General features: G+C 40.2%; 1 protein-coding gene across 1 annotated transcript in view; it reads right to left on the minus strand.

Annotated features, from left to right (window-relative positions):
* thada (THADA armadillo repeat containing) overlaps positions 1-23953 on the minus strand; it is a 121786-nt gene that overhangs the window by 76255 nt on the left and 21578 nt on the right. The window contains exons 22-27 of the mRNA XM_050071470.1: positions 21485-21594; positions 16972-17104; positions 12397-12519; positions 11859-11981; positions 11171-11262; positions 176-265 (exon numbers count right to left, since the gene is read on the minus strand). Of these exons, the coding sequence (XP_049927427.1) occupies positions 176-265; positions 11171-11262; positions 11859-11981; positions 12397-12519; positions 16972-17104; positions 21485-21594 (671 nt within the window). The remainder of the gene's footprint in view (positions 1-175; positions 266-11170; positions 11263-11858; positions 11982-12396; positions 12520-16971; positions 17105-21484; positions 21595-23953) is intronic.

Consider the following 23953-nt stretch of genomic DNA (forward strand, 5'->3'; position numbering starts at 1 on the left):
CTCGCAGCACAAAAGCACCACTGCTTAATCAGCTTAAGATAACAAAAAAGCTGTCTCGTATGGCTTAAATTTAAGTAAAATTAAACCTATAATGGAATCAAGGGAGTGTGAAAAGCCATGGCAAGGGCTGAATGTGAAGTGTGCATGTGTGTGGATTAAGAAAGGACCACCTCACCTTTCCACCGTCGCTGCAGCCTCCTCCAGCTGGTTCAGAAGGAACGGATAGAGAGCTGGAAAACGAGTGAAAAACTCTCGGCCCGTCATCCTGAGGAGAGAGATAGAAAGAGCATGAATTTATTAACAATAATAAGGCCACTGAGGTACATACCCAGAGAAGAAAGAAATTTCAAAGAGCCGGTTTTTACATACAGGGCAACCAAAGTCCTGAAACACTATACTTTTTATATGTTATGCAGACAAGATAAAAAAAAATTATGTTTTGGGACTTTGGGACTCCGTAGTGTCTGGCAATGGTTCCACTCTTAAGTTTTAAGGCTTATAAAACTTTATAACAGTACTTTTTACCACACTAAGAGTCTACTACCATACTAGTGGTGCTGTGAGCCTGTAGCAGAGGATTGAGCTAAAAAGCTAACGTCACCAAAGTTAATACAATTCATCCTGAGGGGGGGGATGAATATCCATACCACATTTTATATCAGTCCATTCAACTGGTGTCAAGTCAGAGGTCAGGAGACTTAAAGAGTTTCATCCTGAGAGGACATCAACGTCTATTCAAAATTTCATGCAAATCCATTTAATAGTTGCTGACATATTTTAGGCTGGACCAAAATGATGGATCGACCAACTGACCACCTGTCTGGTGTGATACTGGACTCCATAGAGCCATGCAGCTAGTGTGGCTAAAAAGGGTGACTTGGTGCAAATCTGAAAAGACTGTCGACCTATTAAATCAGAGTATGGCTTCTCAGTAGCCTCAGTGTCCCTGGGTCAAACACTGAATGCTATAGGAATGATTCATTTGTTGCACTGTATCCACTTTGCGTGATGTCTGCATGATTTGTAGAGTTTATAGTGTGTTTTTCTGTTTGGTTAAATGTTGTTTTGTATTTATGTGAAATATTTGACAACCTGAGATGCAGGACAATTTCAGATTTTCTTTCTGATAATAAAGTGTATTCAAATCCAATAATCAATGACTGTGGGTGTAGTTCTTTAACAGATTCTGCTGTAGCACAAACAGTGCATTCAGTAATGCATTTCCATAAAACTGGGAAACTGAGGCAACTGAGGCTGAGATATCCTGACTTGGAGCCCCTAGTGTGGGTCAGTTTTCAAAAACAATGGATCCTAAACTTTCCCATAATTCAACATTATAGCATCTCTTAAAAATCTGTAGTCTGCAAACCGAAGCCGAGACTACTCCCCCCAAGGCACTGTAGACATTGACCATCTGTTCTCAGACTATGTAGTACTCCCTGTGACTAGTAAACTGATTCTGATACAGAAAATGTGCAGTGCCCCTTTATACCACATAAATTGTGAAACATCAGTAGGACTACCAAAAAACAGAAAGAGACGTTGAGCATGAATGTGTATTTCTGACCATCAAAACAGTCCTTAGACACAAAAACCTTAACTCAATGGCCACTTACTAGCTATTTCTGGAGCAACACCATCGTTGAGAAAATGCCATCCAGATTGTGAGGCTCTGGCAAACAGTTTCTGGCAAAAATGGTAAGATCACCCTGCTCATCATCTCTTAGCTCAAATGCACCAGATGACATAATTTTCCCTGGCTCCAGGGCTGTTGCTCAAACTGCAGAGTTCACTTCCTCATTTTTGTCCACCTGCTGCCCCCACGGACACAAAGAGTATAGAAGCTGATATCTACAGTGTAATGTATTGAAATTATTTTGAATATAATTGTTTTGAATCCACCCCAGATTTTTAAAATGTTCTGCTGTTGACAAATGTTTGTCTTGTTCTGACAAGTAACAACTTTAACTCTGGAGCAAAAATCAGTCTTTAAACATGAAAGAAATAATGATTTGACTTTTTTAGCGTGATTATCGATATCCATTTATATGAAAAATTTTATTGTGATGACATTTTTAGCCATAATCCACAGCCCTATTTCTACCACACAGACAGCCAAATTTTATGAAAAGATCATCTTTTCAGCAGTTAAATATGAAGACAAATGACTGACTGTTGGTCCTCTTAATGTTCAGGATAAACCCATATAGAGAGACACACCATGAAATGAAATGTGGAATGAAATGTTATTTTAAAAAACAAAAGCATTATTGATGCCATTAGTATTAGACAGAAGCCTAATGTGTTGGGAGTTTGAGCAAGAACACTGTAATTTAAAAAAAATGCAACACAGAATGTCTACAGAGTACAAACCTAATTGCCATCATGAATCACTGTCAACAGAGAGCAATATTAAAAACAAGTACGAGTGGATTTACTTTGATCCAAATTAAATTTCAGTTAATTAAATTTCCTGATAGTCATGATTACATTCCTATGTTCTGAATAGTCTCCCTCTGTAAAAGTGACATAACAAGGAGCAGAGCAGGGGAAACGAAGGAGAGTGCTTACACTGATAAGGCATGGTCTTGTGCCAAATACTCTGAACCAAAACAAATCCTGCCTTTATGTTTGCTTACCCTGCTACAGCCAGAAATAAACAGTTGTGTGTGTGTGCACATAAACTCGTACATGTGTTACGGTCACGTGTGTTTGTGCTTATGTCTTCACTCTCACACACATACACAACTGTCAATAAAATGACAAACTTTATATTTAACACTGGCGGTCTTGCTGCTGCAACCGCCATTCAGCCTCAGGGCCAATAAAGTTTTTATTTAACTCTGCCCGTCTAAATCAAGTCACTTCTGAAGCAAAGAGGTCTACTCTGCCAAGCACATGATCACAAGCCTGGAGAGATCGCAGACTGCTTCAAGTCAAGACTGCCACGGATTCTGGATTAATGCGCAAAAATACACACACACACACACTCTGGAACTGGTTCAAGTTAGCAGCAGGCACTGTCATGGTAGGAAAGTGAGTCATGTGTGAACTCCTTTCAACCTGGATATGACACACTCACCTCTTGTGACCTGACACACACACACACACACAGATGAAGTGTGAGGACAATGGCACATTTTCACTGCATGTTTGCGAGTAAATAAGTGCAAAGATAATCTAAATCTGAAATCTGTCCCTAAATGTTTAACATTCACTGTATGCATGTGCAGTGTGTGTATGTGTGTGTGCCCTCCCCGCCCTCCTCTGCGCTCTCTAATGAGAGTCTCTCAGTCTGACATGACTCTGCTGCCTGGAAGATAGAGGTCGGAGGTTGTGTCGGAGCAGATTAGATGGGGTAAAAGGGGTAAGGGTCACAGAGGACGAGAGAGGAGGAGGTGTAAGTGAAAAGGCCTGGTCATGTTTGTGGGCCCACAGCTGTAGCATTAAGGCTACAACGGACAGTTCACCCCAAAATCAAAAATACATATTTTTCCTCCTACCTGTAGTGCTAATTATCAATCTAGATTGTTCTGGTGTGAGTTGCAGAGTGTTGGAGATATCGACCATAGAGATCTCTGCCTTGTCTCCTTGTGTATCTATTGCTTGCTCCTAGGAGGACACCATTAATGTATATATCTTGCACCATTACATGCACGAGCCTCTCATCCATGAGTAGATGCACACTTCCTTCTGCGTTGTGATACAGTTGGTGGGTGTAGTTTAGTAGAAAGAAAATAGTTCCTATATGAATACACCTCACAACAAGGTCTGGAGATTATCTTGAGTAACCGGTCATGATTTCTGGAATTGCTGTTTTTCACGTGTTTTGTTTTGGGGTTGTTTTTTTGGCACTGTGTGCACCACAAGCCAAGTGCCATCGAGTTCTATTATACTTGAGAGAAGACAGATATCTCGCTACTGCTGAGATCTCCAAAACTTAGCAACTCACACCACATCTCAGATGATTAAATAATTGTTCAAGGCCCCAAAGAGGTAAAATTATCCAATATTTCACAAGAAAAGCAAATAGAAAAGCCAAAAACTGAATATTTTGGTAGCAGATTCACTGTAACCACTGGACTCAACTTCCAAACTTCCAAAACTAACTCCACCTCAACCAGCTACAACAGTAAAATGCTGCAGTATTAAAATTCTACTAATGTAATACATAATAATATATCAGTTATAGACACCACTTTTTTGTACTTTAACATTTAATACTGTATTACATTTTTTTTCTTAGAGCCTTTTAAGACCTTTTTGGGACAAAACACCCTTTTCTTAGCATAAAAGGTTTAGCTTTAACATAAGCTAACTATATATGAAGTCCTGTGCAGAGGTAGGTTTAATGTAGGAATATGGTTATTAGAGTGAGTTAGGCTAATGTACAACAGGTAAGTGAGAGTATAAATTAAAGACAGTATTAGCTTCAATGGTAGCTTTAAAATGTTTTAACATAAGAAATGTTGACTTTCTTGCTGAAGAATCTGACTTGACTTCACAAAACTAAATTAAAAGAGGAATACACGAAATTGTTTGTGGCAATAAAGCCCTCACAAATTCCCAAATTCAAATTTAAGACTACTTAATGACTTTTATGGCCCAGTATTTATAAAATTGAATTGAAGACATTTTAAGACTTTATAGGAGGACCTGCAGGCATGCTGTGATTATACTATACTTTTACAGCAGGATTTGGAACACAGGACTTTCACTTGGACTCAGACGTGTAATGGAATGCACAGTTTAGTGTTGTTTTGGTCCTTTTGCTTAAGTAAAAGACCTGACACTTTATACACCACTATAATGGGTTATACAAGCAATCCTGCTGAGGTGTCTTTGACCTAGGTCACACAATCTCTGAAGAGAAACAGCTCCACATTTAAACATATAAAGATTAATGTTTCAAAAAGCCTCGGGGAGGTCAACCAAGGCTGTTTGGCAAAACGCAGATCTTTTTATGTTGAAGTAAATCGATCAAAGTTATGAGTACAGCTTTCCCATTCTAGTTTTTTGAAACACCTAAGTAACATTAATATGGACAGCTTTGCATGACCAAGAGCACATGTAGTGGAAAGTGAGGAGTTGACGCGAGCTCAAGATAAAGCTGGAGGATTTGGTTGGAATGCAGAGAGCTATCTTCGCTCTGTCAGTCTTGTTTACAGTTGCATTTATCTCAGCAACGATATCAGATCAACATCAATGCACAGTCACGGAGCGGAGAAGCCTGGGCTTAGTGGAATGACAATCCACAAGCAAACAATATGTCTGGATTCAAGTAACTATGTAAAATACACAGCTGAAATTCCCACAGACAGCAGAAGTAGTTCAGTCTTCCCGAACACACAAATACACACAACGCTGCAAATAAACGGGTTTGTGTCAGATGGAACTGTGTTTATGCTCCGGCTTCAGTGGACCAAGAGCCCCTTACGAACATGCAGCCAAATATTAGAGTGGACAAGCTGTCACAATGCATTTACTGCTGCCAGAGATCACAACCGTAAAATCATGGTAATAACAGAGACCAGACATACAACAGACTGTGGAAAAGACAAACTCCCAAAAACACAATTTCAAATGACTTGCAGCTTTCTCGCTCATACAAACACACTTCTGTATTTCAGGTCAATACAATGAGATTTACTGCCATGACAACCAACCTTTACAAGTGCACTATTGAGACATAAAAATAATTATTACTAGAGTTCAAATGCAAATTTTCTTTTTGTCATTAATCACAGCCACATGCATACAAAAATAACCCTACACAGTTATAATAAAAAGAAAGCAGCAGACAAGAGGACGGGGAGATAACTGTCAGCTATACAAAGCCAGGGAGGGCAGAGTAAAAACACAAGTGAAAACAGACCAGATAAACAGGAGCAGCCTTGGCTGGTTATTCAAAGGCCTTCAGAGAAGCAGCCAATAGAAATACAGTAAAGGGAACCAGACAGAGCTTCCTGGAACACAGCCCGAGCCCTGTGAAACTATACCCTTGATTATCTGAGGGTTAACAAATCACCTCCAAGCTCAATATAGACCTCAATACGACTATCATATAGTGCTACAGCCAAATAGTACATTATTGTTCATGTTTGTTTTAACATGCTCTGAATACTAGATGGATGTCAGTATCAGTTCCACTGGGGAGGCCAATAATATATCAATCATATAAACGTTTTACATACTTTGGTTTCTTGGTGTACAGTCCACTAAAAATTGTTACATTACCAAATAACAGTGGGGTGACAAGTTAAACAAGACGTAGGGCTGCAACACATGCAACGTCTTTTACTGCCTGGAAAATGTGAAGTCCGACGCTGGGTGCTACCAAAGAGCTTACAATGATAAGAGGCAACACTCCATTGGTTTGTCAATGCAACATCTGCACGCAGCCTCAGAGCCATTTTCGAATGAACGAAGGGCTCATATTTATAACAGAGATTTGCAAAATATGCCATGCAACTGGCAAGAACTGCTAGGAAATAATGTCCGAGGCAGTCATTTGATCTTAACATTTTCTCTTTCTTAACCTGCTTGTTGCCACACTACTGACACTGATACTACTATTCCTTTGCAAATAATGGAACAATACCACGTAAAATCATTCCTGCTTTAACCAGAACCACGTTTATACTGTGAAAGATGAGGAAACATTTGGATAAAGTTTCAGAAACAAGTGTATTCATTTTTCCACACATCTACTTTGACAACAATGGATCAGAGAGCACAAAAACACAGCATATGTCCAGGCCCTTCCAGCCTACAGCTTGCTAATGGCTCTGTGAGGCTATAAATGCTTATGCTCGCATGCTAAAATGCTAATAGTGGCAATAACAATGCCTGCTGATGTTTAGCATGTTCAGTATTTTAGTTACCATAAAATACAGAGCTGGAGCAGGGACAGGGTTGGGTTGGCCTAGCTTAGCATAACAAGGCAAATGTCGCCATCATGTCTTACGTGGAAAACTTGGATTTTTCTAATTGTTCTGGTATAGACTAGACCAGTGGTTCCCAACTGGTGGGTCACGGTCCAAAAGTGGGTGATGGTTCCATTCTGAATGGACTGCAAGTGACTCGCAAACATGTCAAGTTTGTCAAAAATACACTTCATTTTTCAGCACAATGAATTTACGGCACAAAACTTTTATTTTAAAGTTCCTGCTGTAGAGTGAGTGAACAGACAGAAACGGCAAACTAGCTCAACAACATGGCCAAACGTAAGTGTGATGCTAAATGTATTGAACTGTATGGACCTTGAACTAATGACCAAGGAGAAAACTAGAACCTGTGCTGAACCAGTTGGAAATCAATGGACTAGACCAGCCCATGCAGGTACTTGGCAAAATGTCAACACCATGCCCCTTTTTCAAAACACCCTTTTTTGGGGGTATACAAAACTTAAGATCCTAGAGATCCTGTAGATGTCAATGCAATTTGACGTGTATTTGAATTATAATAACAATTCTGACACGTTTTAATCACTTTATTTGTTGTTAAACCAATGTTTGTTTTGTAGACCAGTCTAATAACTGTTTTGCAACCTTGCCTAAACCTGAGCATTTGCAATACCTTTATAAATTAATGTTCAATACCGTTATGCCCTTTCAGTCTTCCCCAGCCACATGGTTCATGTGTGATACTTTGATACCAGTACCACAGTGATACAGTAGAAATGCCTGATTTTGTGTCTGTATGCAGTCAGAGATTGTCCTTTACTCAATTATCAGTCATTGTCAGGAATTATTAGGAATTCAAAAAAGTCACGGTAAACCAACAAATAAAATGAGTGCCAGCGATGCATACTGGTGAGTACTGTCCAAGGGGCAACCTCAGGAGCTGAAAAATGAATCCAACAAGAGTGCCAAGATTGCAGTGCCTCAAATGGCCACTGGAGGCTGGCTCCAAAAGTGAGTCAATCCCCACATACCCCATGTTAAAATGCCCAACTTGACAGCAGAAATAAACATGTTCACAGCTTGGTACAAAATAACGGTTTTGGTCTCTACAGCCAATTTCCCCCCTTCATGACAACTATACAGTTGATGAACTTTTATACAGTTCATCCATTTACAATTTATTAAGGCTTAAAGTTACACACAATAAAGGGTGTGGCTGCTTTGAGTGACAGGCTCTCTGCAATGCCTCACTACAGTCTATGAGTCAGATCCACTCCTCGCTCCTCCACAGCTCCACCTTGTCGTCTAAATATGGTCACTTCTGGCTCCAAAAAACCAAGATGGTGATGGCCGAAATGCTGAACTTAAGGCTTCCAAATAAGAGTCCACAAACCAATGTGTGATGTCATTGTGGCTATGTACATTATTTCATACAGTCTATGGTACTGGTTGAATTCAAGCACCGATTCTCTACCAACCTTCCCATATGAGATGAATGTGGTATAATGTCTACGGCCACACTAGTGCCTCAGCGTGGCTGTACAGCACAGCAGTGATATGAGTTAAATGCTAACATTAGCATGCTAACATGATCGTAGTGACAATGCTAATGCGCTGATGTTTTGAAATGTTCACCATTCAAGGTTAGCTTGTTAGCATGCTAACACCTGCTAATAAACACTAAACACTGAGTTGATTGCTGTAAAGCACTGGACAAACACACAGCATGCTTGTGCTCTGTCATGCCAAAAAAAAAGAGGTCAGAGTCAAGCTCTCTGAAGACAGCATTTGGGTGATAGTTGTTTTAAGTGTTTTTTTCTTACTATCAGTCTATGAATGTCAATGTGTCACAACATGTGGACACACATTTCCTGAGTGTCTAAAAAACAAACCTTCCTTCTTGTGCAAATAAACAATAGAGAAACAAAGATAAGAGCGATTCCATCTTGTCATACCAGCAAATAAGAAGTGCATTTCTGGAAAGAAGTGTCTCTGCTGCAGCATCAAATATTTTCCTGTGATTATATAATCCCATGGAACCTGTTGCAACATCCCAAGGGCTTAACTCCACATGTCCTGCATCTAAGTTGGATACATCAGTTCACAAAATATAACACTTGACCCAGATCTGCTATCATTTTCATTATCAAGGTTTCAAAATACTGGGATGGCTGTTTGACGTGGCACTGGGAGCCTGTTATAATTTAAGACTCCTCTCCAGAGAAAATCCACAATTTTTCACACCCTCCTTGACAGCAAAGCCGGACTTACAACTGATAACCTTCCAACTAAAACTGAGACAGTTAAACCTCTGAACAGATTCCTCATTTGCACAACTCAACCCCATTTTGACGAAGTGTGTGGTGGTTGTTTATCCACCAAAATGAGATATCCACCAACTGACAGCTCCTCGAACAAAATGATGAGTGGCGTGACAGAGATAACGTTTTAGGTTACTTGCTTTTGGCTACAAAAAGTTTCTTATAATCTTAAGAGTTTTGCTTAGAAATGTGAGTATATCACCACCCGTGTTGTTGTTGATGGTAACTGTGGCATTTCAGTGATTTTTTTTTACCATAAAAAACATTGTGTAGCCAATATAGAGTGAATCCTGTTTATCTCTTGTCCTTGTTCTGGCTGAAATCATTAACTAAGCAACAACAAACACAAGAATTTGTTTACACACACTTTACAACAATCTGTTTAAATAGCTACTCGAAGGCATGGCGGTCTTTATCTCAGTCTTCAAACTGACAGCTCTACTGTAGTGGTGACAAAGCCTGACTATGAATATGTAATAAATATAACCAAAACCAGCATCACCTTGGGTTTTAATACACTTTAAGTACCGAATGGTCTAAATGCTGTTTCAACTCATTTTTCCATCCCGACAAGAGCATTTCCAAACTGTGCAACAAAGCACATTTTTGTATTCCAGACAATGCTGTTCATAGATGTGTCATCTGTTAACATTTCCGGCCACAAAAATGTTGCTGTGTTATACTTGGAGCCTTATCAATTGCAGCCCACAGGTATGAAACCGGGTAGAATGCATTGTATTATTTCATGCATTCCTTGGGATGGTCCCAGGTGTTTTTAGCATGTACTTAGCATTAATAATAATGAATTGTATATTGTCTGTTTCTGTTATATTTAAATGTAAAGCGGCCCTTTTTGCCTCCAGTGTCTTTTCTTTATTATTGGAGCAGCAGCAGAGACCTGCACCTTCACCAGTAATGACCAGCAGTGGGTTTCAGTAGAGTGAAACCTGCATTTCAGCCAGAGTGGTGTTACAACAGTGTCCCCCGGTGGTGTAAAACAACCACTGTTTATACACATGCTTCGTTTTTACCTTGGTTCTAACCAGTGGTGGAAAAAGTATTCAGATGCTTGACTTAAGTAAAAGTACTGATATCACTCACTAAAAATACTCCACTGCAAGTAAATATCCTATATTCAAACCTTACTTGAGTTAAAGTATGTAAGTATTATTTCAAAATTTATGTAAATTATGAAAATTAATAGTAGTGGCAGTGCAGTAAAATGTTCCTTGTCAGTGTTTCCAAATCATATTTTTGGATAAATACTGTTGCATGAATGTGTATGCTGCATTTTACTGTTGTAGGTGTTCAAGGCTGTGCTCATTTTAACTCCTTAATATACTGTTGGGTAGTTAAATCTACAACAGTGCATCATATCCTGTAAGATCATCATATGTTTGTAGCGTGACTGTCCTGTGAAAACCACACATCTCTAAAAAGTCAACCTTTCATGGGGTCAGAATAACAGCCCTATTTTCAGCTTTGTGATGAGGCATTTTCCAGCTGATCCAAGAGGGCTTTTAAGGACTTTATTTAGCACTTACAGGAACACTTCATCCTTCAGTTTGTTGAATGTTGATGTACTACAAAAATTTTTGATAAAATAACTTCTACGCAAAACACTGTAGCTTATTGTCTAAATAATTCAATTCTTAAAACAAAAAGTATCGACTATCAGTTCGGATAATTACAGTCAAGTATAAGATGACTTGCAGTTTTTACAATTAAACTTTTATCTTTTATAGTGAAACTGCCGTATTTGTGTGTTGCTAAGAACTTTTTTCGCACTAATAACTGCAACTTTTGGACTGTCTTTGCACATACATGACTGATAACCACTGACTTGTGATTCCCATTCAAATGTCAGCATTTCATTCTGCACTGATGCACATGACAGTAAACTTGAAGTGGTGGAGCAGTGTTGGAGAGTGAGACACAGCAGACCTGTTCTTTTTCGAGTGCTCGTCCTTCCCCTTCTTCACGCCAAAGATCCTTGTGATCAGAGTGCTGAAGAGAAGAGTGGAGGAGTTCCTAACCTGGGAAACAAAATAAAAACAGAATGAAGGAGAGCGTAAGACAGAGAGAGATTTGCAAATGGGTAAGTGCGTCTTGTCTCTCTTGTCCAGTGGTTCTCAAACATCTTTTTAATAATGTACCTCATTTGAAATATTTTCTCTGCCAAGTACCCCCTGACTAGCGCAAAACATTTTCGTAGAAAAAGTTTGTCTGATATACTGGACAATAACCTTGTACCTGACAAACACTTAAATACTGCATTTCAAATGTTTAGAATCCATCACTAAATTCAAGGCCAACTGTTTTGCCATCAGTTGCATTGAAACTGCATCTTTTTGATAAGTTGCACACAATTTAGTGATATAATTATTTTAGGAATATGCATGACTGATATTTTTCCCGAAAAATATCCCACATATCCCCTGTAGTACTTCAAGGTCCCCCTAGGGGTATGTGTACCCATCTGAGAAACACTGATCTTGTCTACCTACATTGATATAAATGGGGTGGTCAAATATCAAAAACACCTCCCTGGAAAGGTGTTGGAGTGATAAACAAGGATACTGGCTGAATTCAAACAACAAAGACAAATAGAAAGACGGAAGTGGAAACTCACTGCCCACACAGGAGAGGTGAAGCCCAGTACAGCAGCCTGCATCCCATCTGATACGAAGGGGATGATGTTTTCTCCCAGACGAGTGTCCCTGTATAGCGCCCTGAGGATGTTCAGAGCATGGACCTGCAGGCGAGGTAAACTGATAACATTTAGCCATTTAACAGAATCACATTAAGAATTTTTTTCAAATATCACCTGACCTGAAAAAGATGACTGACCTATTGTGAAGGCTTTTAGACAAACTTTCCAGCAAGCAACGGCCAAAGTACAGCATCATGTGGCTGCTGCAATTTCTAGAGCCTGCCATCCACTGTTATGATGGGTATGATGTATGTTGTTTCATTTTCAGAATGGGTCAATACTATACTGACTGCCTCCAGCCTTGAAAACCCCACTTTATTTGAATTTATAAAGTGGATTTTATGGGAAGGTGATCAGTGTATTTCGGATTAAAGCCCAGTTTGTCGAGAAAATAAATCTTCTAAGAAAGATCTGACTACATATAGGATTTAGGCATGAAGTTACTGGGTGATCGTACCTGAGGGACGGTGGAGCTGTCAGTGTTCCTGTCAGCATAGGGCATGGCCAACGCGATCAGTTCTCTCATGGTCATTTTCAACAGACTGCAACTGGATGACTTGGGCTCAGAGGAGAGCAGAGCCTGTGGAGGCAAAATAAAAAGCGTCAAAATAAAACTGACTTGCAGCAGGTAGAAAAGAAAGGAGTCAAAACACAGGTCATTGTGTGTGTTTACAGCACATGCACCTGTCAGACATACTAATATGATCCCTGTGTCTTCACTGCATTTTGATTTTGTTAAAAGAGTACTCCATCAATTTAGCACAGCACTCTTATAACACTGTCGAAATTACAAAGGATAAAGATATCATCTTTTTACTCTAGCCATTCTTTTTCCTTGTCAAAATCTGGTGACTACATTACCCACAATGCAAACTGACTGTTCAGTCGGACATTTGGGTGATTCAGATTGTTTTCGTTTTCAAACTTGTAGTCTTCAGCCCCAGCCGATGCGGCTTCAAATTATGCCATTTTAGGCAGCGGTTGTGACCCAGCCACTGTGAACCAAAGTTTCAATAACAGTATGTGGAATAGTTATCAGTAGAAATTAAGTCTCAAAATTCCTGTATCCGATGCAATCATGATATTCATATTGTAAGAATATGTATATTTGCTCACTTTCTCATTGTGGAGGTCAGAAATATATTTTCTGAAGGTATAATGCTGTCATTCTATTTGTTAAGTTCTTATGAACAAAGTAACAAATGAGAGGTGGCTGTATATCATCCGCACATTGTTAAAAGTCATTACACTACTGTATGGTGTACAATTTGGCACATTAGTAAGGGATTATGCCCGACAAGGAAAGAAATACATCATTCATAAATATTTCACTTTGCAAACAAAATGTAAATTTTATCACCTGCCATAACTCAGTTCCCCTGATAACACCTAAAGGTTTGTCTAATGCCTGTAAAAATCATTACCATTCCATGGAAATGCTGTTTACTACTCTAGTAAACAGGAGGAACCTTGTATAGGACTTGGCAAAAGGAGGTATTTTTGGTCCGGTCAGTTTATAGAACCCTTTGGTTTGGCTAGGAGCCAGAGAGCTAGCGTTATGCTAGCAAGAGTCAAAGTCAATAACACTGCGTCAGTTGACAAACAGTAAATATAATTTGACAGTATGTTTAAAGTGGAACACCACTTAAATTAAAAAGTTCCAGTATGTTATTTTCAGGGGCCTAGGAAAGTTCAATCAACATTTGTGAACATGAGCTCTCTCTCTCTCTCTCTCTCTCTCTCTCTCTAATAATAATAACAATAAAGGAAAACAATGTGGAACCACAGAGTGTTTGTTTTCTTTGTTTATACCCAAATTAGCTTTATACTATTGTAGTATTCTAAGTTCTGAATCAGAAAATGTACCCATATACTCAGAACATTCCCCTGGGTGCTCACAGTGTCCACTATAACATCTTTCAACATTCACTGTCTGTCGATTTTTACAAACAAGTGAATAACTTGTACACATCCAATTAGTTGAATAACTAACTGGATGTGAGATGATCGCAGATGTGATACAAAATATTACTTAGTTCAGAGGGCCGGTATACGTCTTGCAGCTTGCATGTTACAGTCTTCATCCTGTGGTGTTCGGAGGATGAGGCACTGACGAACTACACTGGAAACAAATTGTAAAGGGAGGCTTTGACTGAATCAATGTTACTACGGTTACTAATATTAGACACAGACTGACACTATGCAGCCAGGTCATCAATTTAAAACAGTGAATAGAAAGTCTCACTGGAACTTAGTAGGTGTCCTATATCAGGAATTAATGGACATCCTGCAGCCAATCAACATTGAGTTTTCAAGCAGACCATGGTATAAAGACAACTGATGCATTTGTTCCTGCATTACATAACAAGCGGCATGTACCGTCAATTGAGGAGTTTAGCTTAACATCAGTCACTTTATTTCATTAAGTTAGTTCTGATTTGTTTTGTGGTAATGTTGTTGTAGTCGACCTCTGAAGTGAACTTCATTATACCTATCACTGATTACAGTGGTATTTTATCACATGAAGACACAGCTATACCATTACATAAGTTTGTCTGTACTGATAGCTTCACCAAATGACATCATTTGTATGGGCCAGGAGTGGGAGTTGGGAATGTGGGAGCAAGGAGGTGACAGCAATTGGCTGCTGTGTGAGAAAGGAGTTATCTTTCTGTGGAAGCTGATGGAAGCCAGCTGTGTGGCTTATGGTAAAGAGTCAGGCCTGGGAGGGATGGAGAGATGGAGGATGGAGGTAGGGAGGAGAGCAGGAGGAGGGGAAGGAGGCACAGTCTGGCTCTTATGAACTCTTGGGGGGGTTGGGGTGGAGAAAGGTTAAGAGGAAGAGGAGGGCTAGCCCGGTCTCTGAAGTCTGTCCCAGGTCGATCCAGACCAGCATGAGGCGGGCGCAGGAGCCAGCCTTCCCGGATCTGACTCTGTCTTTCTGTGTGAAAGAATGCAGCCCAAAGCTCTGCCAAGGTGTCGACTTCTGCTTCTCCCCAGACTTCCTCCAATCTGCCGGGCTCTCCCTCTCTCTCCTTTATCATATTGCATCTGTCTCCCTTCATCCTCATCTTAAGGCATCCATATGTTTCCTACCATACTCTGCTCTGCTTTACTACTCATATCCTCGCTGTGTAACATAGTTGCTCATGGTATTTAACATATAATTTCCATAAAGTCCCATAAATAATCATTGATAAGCATGTCTCTGCCTTGAATGCCAGTTTCAGAAAGTCAAAGTAAGAACTTTCCAAACCTGGGACTATTTTCAAAATGAAAATTGAGAATCAAATCAAATCTTGCTAAATTGAGCCTAGCATACAAATGTATAAAACAGAGGAGAGTTAATTATGTCAGCAGTGCAGTCATGCGACTCGTACCCATAACCACAAAAAAGAGCAGCCCCAGCTCTGAAATTACTGCTATGATAAACATGAACTCTGTCATGTCTAGTTTAATATCAGTAATCAGAGGAAGTGGGGAGGCGAGCCGTGGCTGAATAACAGACTGAGTCAGTCAAGTGTTAAGGTGGGTTAGTCAACAATTACAACACATTGTTAGAGGTGTGTGGGACTGGTGAGTACTACGAGGGTCAACCAAAGGACAACGTGTGTGTGTGTGTGTGTGTGTGTGTGTGTGTGTGTGTGTGTGTGTAGTCTTTATGTGTGTCACTGAACAAAAAAAGACAGATGGATTAAGAAACTCAATGTTCTTCCAGCATGAGTGCTCCAGTGGCAAGCCAAGAACTGCTGATTGCACTACTTTTAGGAGTAAACAGGAACAAAAACACACACACACACGCACACACTCACAAGGTTTCTATTACTAAACCTCTGAAAACTGTCCAACATTCATTCACTAACCATAACCCTCGCCATGTCCATGCAACACATTCCATATCACAACCTTCAATTTGACCGAATTCTAACCTCAGCTGTCACATGACCTCATGTTACGGTTCAGAGTGGATCAGAATTTGTGTTGTGCCAAATGGTCCTTATTTCTGATCTTCAGAACTGATGATGCTAATGCAGTCACATAGTTTAATTTACCTTAATCCAGCAAATCACAGTAGAATTTACATAAAGCAGCAACAACTGAAAAAAAATCCTATATTGCCTCACCGACAGTCTTGTGTCAGATACAACAAACTGTCTTAAAGTGATGTTTAAGAAAAAGGATCACAAACAGCAGCAAAGTATCACTGTGTCCACAGAGGATTGGATTCAGTAACGATGGGTAAACTAATTTGACCATCTCTCCACCACACTCTGAAGAAACTAAATCAGTGCTGTTCTTCTGCCTTCTGAAGTGCTTAAATTCAAAGCAACAGCCTCTTGCCACCTCTTGAAATCAAGTCCAGCATCAAACATGAACATGACTGAAACACTAGTACCATGTTAATACTTCTAATCCATAGACTGTATAAAAGAAGTGGACGAAGCCATCATGATATCACCCATTGGTTTGTGAACGACCATTTTGAAGTCTCGAGTTTGGCATTTTGGCCATCACCATCTTGGATTTTTGGGGCCTGAGGTAACCATATTTGGACCAAAGGGTGGAGCTGTAAAGGAGCAAGGGGTGGATTTGACAAATACATTGTGATTGCCGTATTGCCACACCTTTATCCTGATAGATAGGTCGCCCTGGTAGCGACTTGTCAATCACAAGGTAACCACACCCTAATGCATACCCTGTTTTATTGTCCATTTTACTCTAAATGGGACCATAATTTGCAAAATGAACACCATGCTGTATTGAAGAAGATTTGAAACTAGCAACTGAGACCATAAACCCGTTAGTAAAATGTTTACTGACGGAATAAATCACCTGAGATGTAGGGTCATTTTCTCATAGACTTGTATACAATCAAACCTCTTTTCGCAACCAGTCAAGTCGCCCCCTGCTGTCCATTAGAAAGAATGCAGGTTTGAGCCACTTGCACATTGGCTTCACTTTGTAGACTCGATGGCTTCATCTACTTCTTATATACAGACTTAGCCCAATGTCGATAACCATGCTTACACACCTGGATGTAGAAGGGTATTCCAGCGCTGCGTCGTGTGGCACACAGCTTGGATGAAGGGTCACTGGATTTAACCTCCTCCAGAACCTCAGATAGCCAGCGGGCCGGAAGCTGCTGCAGGGCCTGACTTCCACTCCTTACACACACACATATGCAAATAACAGGGGTTTAAAACACTTTGAGTGAGTAATTGTACACATATATGCATCTGAGACACGTTTTTAAAAATGACCACAGCTAGTTACATATTAACTTATTACCATTTTTAATATTTTTGTATACAAGTTCAGTCATTTTAGACCTGCTGGCAGCTAAAAACTATTGTTTGTGCCTATACAGTTGTATACATAACAAAGCAATGGAGCACAAGCTGCCATGTTTAATATATGCATTTGCTGTTTTGTATGTATGTATTTAAGATGGACAGTCATGCTCCGCACAATCTCATACACTAAATCCAGTCTGTTTATTCCGACACAAAACTGTCCTGTGGCACACCAAACTTAGATCACACGGCTGCAAATCAGTTTTAATATTTGTTTAAATGTACTTTGCCAACCAGATGGATCCGAAAGTAGGTTTCCATAAAAAAATTGCCATAAAATAGTAATTCCACTAGTGTCAGCTGAATTTTGAACCACAATGTCATGTATTTAATTACCTTTTAAATACTCTGAACTAGTAGTTCCAAAGAAAAATCACCAATCACCTCGTCCACTGAACAGACATGATCCCTATGAAGTCACATCCAAGAACCAGAAATTTATCATGTATCATTAATATGTATCAAATGTCGAACTGTCCGTCTTATGTGTACCTATTTAAAAGTGGTTGACATTAAAGGAAATTCTGGCTCTAAACTTAGAGGCACATTTACACTGTTATTCTGTGGCGTCTGGTACTCTGAGCGTTTTAAGATGAATGCTAAGAATATGATCTGAAGCAGGTCTGGCAAACACACGCCCACAAGAAACAGCTCTGCCCTGTTCTGTAAGAAGCAGCTGTTAAACAAGAGCTGGTGGAGCAGAGAGGACAAATTAAAACAATCCAATGTGGAGGACAGAGCGAGGGCGTCGTGCTGCAACACACACACACTCCAGTGTGCTTCATCAGACACACTTGACACACCAAGGACACACACAGTCTCACTGACAAACACATGCAGTGTGGTATACACTGTGAACCAGTGGTTTCTACTGGGGGGTTCTCAGACCACAGAGGGTACTTCTTCAATTGCCAGTCATGTAGGGAGACTGTGAAATACCTCAACAAACATTATTTTATTTTTATGTATATACTGAGTACAACACCTGATGACTGTTGTGAAAACATGTTGAAAATTGGTTAGTAAATAAGCAGAAAATCTGAAATACTTAGCAAAAAGTCATTAAAATTGTTCACTAAAATAATTAAGAAATGGCTGAAACAGCCAGCTTCTGCCACTGTTGTTCAGACTGCCATCACAAATCTGTTTTCGGCATATCCACATTGTATCCAGATGAAAGTCTGGACAGCGAAGAACCGCATGAAACGTGCTTGTTGCAAATCAGATCCAAACCACATTTGGGAAGAGGTCTGAAATGCAACTGTTATCTTATTTCTACAGACGTGTGTCAGTCTGGCGGCTCGAACCACTGAAATCGGATCTCAAAATCTTTTGCACCACAACGTGACACACAATGATGACGTCAAATCCAGAGCGACGGAAGGGTACACAATGCTAAGTTTGTCTGGTGCCACATGTCACTACCCGATCTGTATCGAAACCTGATTTGTTCAGGGCCTATCCCCTGACCAATGGGCTGTCCTGTCCATAACCATTCGATTTTAATGCCTAACCCAGACATCTTCACACATGTAGAACATGGGGTTTCCGGTACAGATTGGACAGCGACCTGACAGAGGAGTTCTGCAATGCGATTTCACAGCGCAACTGTTAGCGAGGCAAAATGATGCACCTCCAGTTCTAACACTTTGGCGTTGGAAAGCCAAGTCACCAGTGTAGCCACATAGTTTTAAGGCCTACACTGTTAACACAGCAACCAATGCACATAAAGTGCCTTTATTACTTGCCTTTACCCACATAGTCACTATATCCACATTACTGATGATTATTTATCAGAAATCTTATTGTGTAAAAAATGTTGTGAAAGCACCAATAGCTGGCTACAATATCACTTCAATATCAATATTGAATTATTTAGTCAATAAAGGGGTACTTGAGTTAATCTGGCAGGACTGTGGGGGTGCATCTGACACAACAGGTTGGGAAATAACTGCTGTAAATAACTGCAGATATAAATGCACATGTGTAACCAGGGAACTCAGTGAGAGAGACCAAAAAAGAGAAAGCACAGAGATGGAAAAGAAAAGTAAAAAGTGGAAAACTAAAGCGAGAGACACAGAGACACAGTGAGAGAGTGCAAACACAGTGGAACACACTAGAGCCAGATCCCAAGGCAGAGCATCAAAAGGCCGTGGTTAAGCACCCCGCAATCAACACCCCATAACCCTGCACACGGCCTGCATACCATCCACACACTGCTCTTCCCCTCCTGAAAACACACACTCACATCCACACATGCCCCGAGCAGAACACACACGCATACTCCCAGTACTCCTCCACACAACCACGAGAATGTTGCCCTCATTACAAAACACACTGCGAGACTGGTTTTTGTACAAGAACAAAACAAGTGAGTTTTGTTTTAACTGCTCAGCACTGGGTGGTTCAAAGTCAACACTGCTGCTGCGACGGTTTTGCGGTTCGTCACCTGCCGCAGGGCCTAAAGAGATCTTCCACAACCCGTCATTGAGGAACACAGGGAGGTACAAGAAAGTGAGAAATTCTTTCATGTCTTTCAGAATTAAAAGGTTGTTGTTTTTCCTTCCCCTCAGGAGGATAATAGAAGGATTATTGCTATGAATAGCAGAGGTGATGGGGAGTGCAGAGCTGCATGAGACTTGAGGCACGTTTAATGTTGCCCCTGGCGGCATGTCGCCACAGAGGCCCCATCAGTCTGGTACTGTTCAATGTGCCATTACAGTGCACGAGTAGCTTTGAAATGTAAAGCTAAGCCTCTTTTCTTTCTTTTTTTATTTAGACATATTTGGTTATAACTCACTCGCACCTCAATGAATCTCACTGGTTTCATTATAAGTACTAAATAATTAGGCTTATTTCTTAAAACTGAAAGATGTTACAGTATCAATATTAAGGATGTCAGTTTCAGTTCATGTTGCCAACAATAGCCCAACAACCATTAACCGGTAGCTAACTGGTTAATTAAAAAATGAAAGAAAAGGCCTCTCATATTTCACATCATTTTCCTTTTTTTTCTGACTCATTTCATAGCGCTATTCATTTAGAGGTGGTGAAATTTGAATGTTTTGTGATGTGACTGTCTTGCCTTTTATTTTGTTTTCTGTTGGCTTTGTTGACAGACAGACAGCTAGTTGTGTTAACATGTGGACACACAGTAACCACTGCTCACCCTTCAGTTTCTACTGGTTAGCTAAAGTTAGCCTTGGAAGCTCCGCACTGCGCACTACACAGGTTGGGTGGGAGCTAGCTAGCACCCACCGCGCTCATTCAGACATTACTGCTGGTAACACTGTCCCACAACCAGGGCTGTGCAGAGATATGCTGCAGAAACATGGTAGCCACCCTCCAGGCTCCCTCTAGGTAGCTCCAGTGACTAAGGGGCTTAAGTTTGAGCTGCAGAACCCCTTTAGCGTTGCTGACTATGTTAGCAGTAGCACCACTAGCAGTGCATACACTGCTAACAATGTTAACAGTGATGCTAAATGAGGTCTACGGCTCAAAATTGAGCCTCCAAATCACTGGAGCTTCCTGGGAGAGTTGAGGGTGGGCAAAATGTTTCCACAGCAACATTTTTGAATCCCTGCATTAGTAGCAGTATTCACTGAATGAGGGGTGTCGCTAACTAGCTCCCACTAGACCCAGTTGGTGTGCAGTGAAGTGCGGACATAGAAAAGTTAACTTATAGACCACCACGTGTAACCGATCAAAAATAGCCTTGGCAGTCAACCAATTAATGTTAACAATCGACATCCCTGATCAGAATCCACATAATTTCTTGGCCTGTTGTCAATCTTCTCATCTCATCCTTAGGAAAAACTAAGTAAGTACATTTCCTGAAACGCTGAATGGTTCCTTTAGTGAAATAATATATCAGAATTTCTTTAAAAAATGTTACTAACTTTTCACATTTGTATGACATTTGAAACCTTGTCTTCTCTATAATCAGCAGGCTAATTTTGTTAATGCCAGTGCGTCTCTGCTGGCCGTCCAGAAGGCTCCAGATGATGAATGACACCAATTATCAAGTCGTGATGCAATTAAGTATATTATACCTGAAGAGTGATACTGAGAGAACTTGCCTACTTGCTAATTACAAGGCACACTGACACTCAGTGTCATGATGGGAGCTATTGCCCTCAGCCATTCAGCAGTATTACCTTTCAGCCCTTTGCCCTGAATGTTAACACACACCTGCACAGCATGTCGGTGAGGCGCACAAAGCCCACATAAGCCAGTTCAAAGGCGCCACGATGACGGGACTGCAGGAGCTGCTGACGGAAGTAAAGGCCTACCCCCTCCACCTGTAACAGAGGGACAGACAGGGAAGGAATAAGCAACTGCACTGTGACAAGGTGCTTTTTAGGTGCATGAATGTGTTTTTGTTTGTTATGTATGCATGACTTTAAAGCATCCTGCTTGGATGGATGTCACCACATTAGTCTTGAATGTGACCAGTTACACTTAAATGACATAACTGCTGCCAAAAAAAAAATATGTGACATGCAAGGTTGAACACCACCTGAAAAGTAGATTTCAACATCTAATGAACTACATTTCTGAGAAAATACTGCACATTTTAAACCACTTCATTTATTTTAAAAGCTTAAGTCATGAGGAATTCAGTTTATTTATATTTTGTATTAATAATGTAAATTAAAAAAAAGGCAAAAATATATTTTTACATGTTAAACCACCCAGCAGTATATAGAGCAAATTAAAATTAGCTCCATGTTAACCAGCTGTATTAAAGGTCCAGTGTGTGTGGATTTTGGGGTGTATATTGGCAGAAATTGAATATATAATTAATCATAATTATGTTTTTATTATTTTAAAATCACCTGAAACTAGGAATTATTGTGTTTTCCTTACTGTAATGAGCTATTTTTATCTACATACTGAGCGGGTCCTCTTTCACAGAGTCCACCATGTTGTTTATACAGTAGCTCACAATGGACAACTTTTGTTGTTCTATCTGACCCGTCAAAAACCCAAAGTAGGGTAGGAGGAGTAAGACATGCAATGAAGGTCCCCGACCAGAATCAAACTGGTGACACTGTGATTATGTGTTTCAGCAGCAAGCCTACCAAGAAACCTCCAGACATTTAATTCAAAATTGTTAAAAGAAAGGAAAGAAGCTAATCCTGACATTTGTTTCACATATAATGTATAACTTTTGAGTGGTAGCATTTAAATGACTTACTTTAAATTAAGCATCATCACCTACCATCATCTGTTAAATCATTACACATAAATTGCTGGAAGTTTGGAAAGTGATTGAGTGATGTTTCAAAGCACAGGAAGTTCTGTGGACACTTTTAGCAGTGCAAATCCTTATAAAAAGCACACCTCTCTTTGACTCTGTGGATGCAAAACCTGTTACGTCAAAAGCCATGAGCAATAGTTTTAGTGAGGATTCTTCCTCTAGTACACTGAAAACCAAAGAGGAAAATACTAAGAGCTAAACAAAACCACTCTTGTAGACTTTGTACTTTGTGGTAGTGTGTGAATCATTTTGTAAAGACGAGCAATTACATCTAAATACATGCAATAAACTCAACACAAAGTCAAAACAACTACACTCCACACCCCCACCCCATGACCCGTCCCCACCCTGCAAATGACATAATTCCACTCATGGACATCAAATCCTGGAACACAGTCGTAAAATGAACAATTTAGCAGCTTTGTCATTTAGACAGAAAAAAGGGTTCATTGTCTCTTAAAATTCAAACTAAACGCAGAGCAGTAGGGTATAAAAGATTCACAGATGACCTGCATCATCAAATCCCACTTTAGCCTTTTCTCTATTTGGCAAGAAAGCAAAGCTGAAACACTGGCTACGCTCGTGTTTTAAAAACACCACTTAGTTTTCAGCCAGTGAGCATCAAGCATGTCAAGCGTGAGAGCGGCATGTCAGTAGCGTGACAAGTGTGTTCAAATAAGGATACTGAGACATCCACATAATGGCCACTGTCAGTAAAACCATCCAGTTAGTAATAGTGTTAGCAACATTATTCTAACTATACACATACACACATAGACGCACACACAAACACACAACTGAGTGCTGTGGCAGTGTGTAAACTAGTGAGTGTGTTGCAGGTGAGGCGGCAGGGCGAGGCGGACGCAGAGCTTCAGTGCCCTGTCATTTAGGCTGTGGTATCACCGCCACCACAGAGGCGGCCAGGCCTCGACTTAGTCAGGGGTGGCATGGAGGGCACAGGGAGGGGTGGCAAGGCCCTGGTGCAAAAAAACTCTGTGTGAAAAGGGAGAAAAAAATCCCAACAGCCCCTTAGGGGATGTAGGGTTAGACACAACATCTAAACTAACACAGACGAAGACCCGCAGATGAACCAGGAGTACACCAGTCACTGTAACCTTCGGCAATCCCGATGTCACTGACGAAGAGAACAATGATGAATGGAGACGGGTTTACAAGAGGAAAACAGCAGGAGAATGTGCTGAAACTGGAAAAAATACATGAATGAAAAATATGAGTAAAATGAAAATATAAAAAAGAACAAATGCAACAAAAATGTAGGGCTTAGACAGCCTGTTTCTGACCACATGACTGGTCAATAAACTCAACTGACCCTGCAGACCTAAAGTGGACTAACTTAAACACCAAAGTATGGACTGAGTAAACCACAGTGGTACCAA

This window comes from Epinephelus moara, chromosome 19 (genome assembly GCF_006386435.1).
Source record: "Epinephelus moara isolate mb chromosome 19, YSFRI_EMoa_1.0, whole genome shotgun sequence".
Lineage (NCBI taxonomy): Eukaryota > Metazoa > Chordata > Actinopteri > Perciformes > Serranidae > Epinephelus > Epinephelus moara.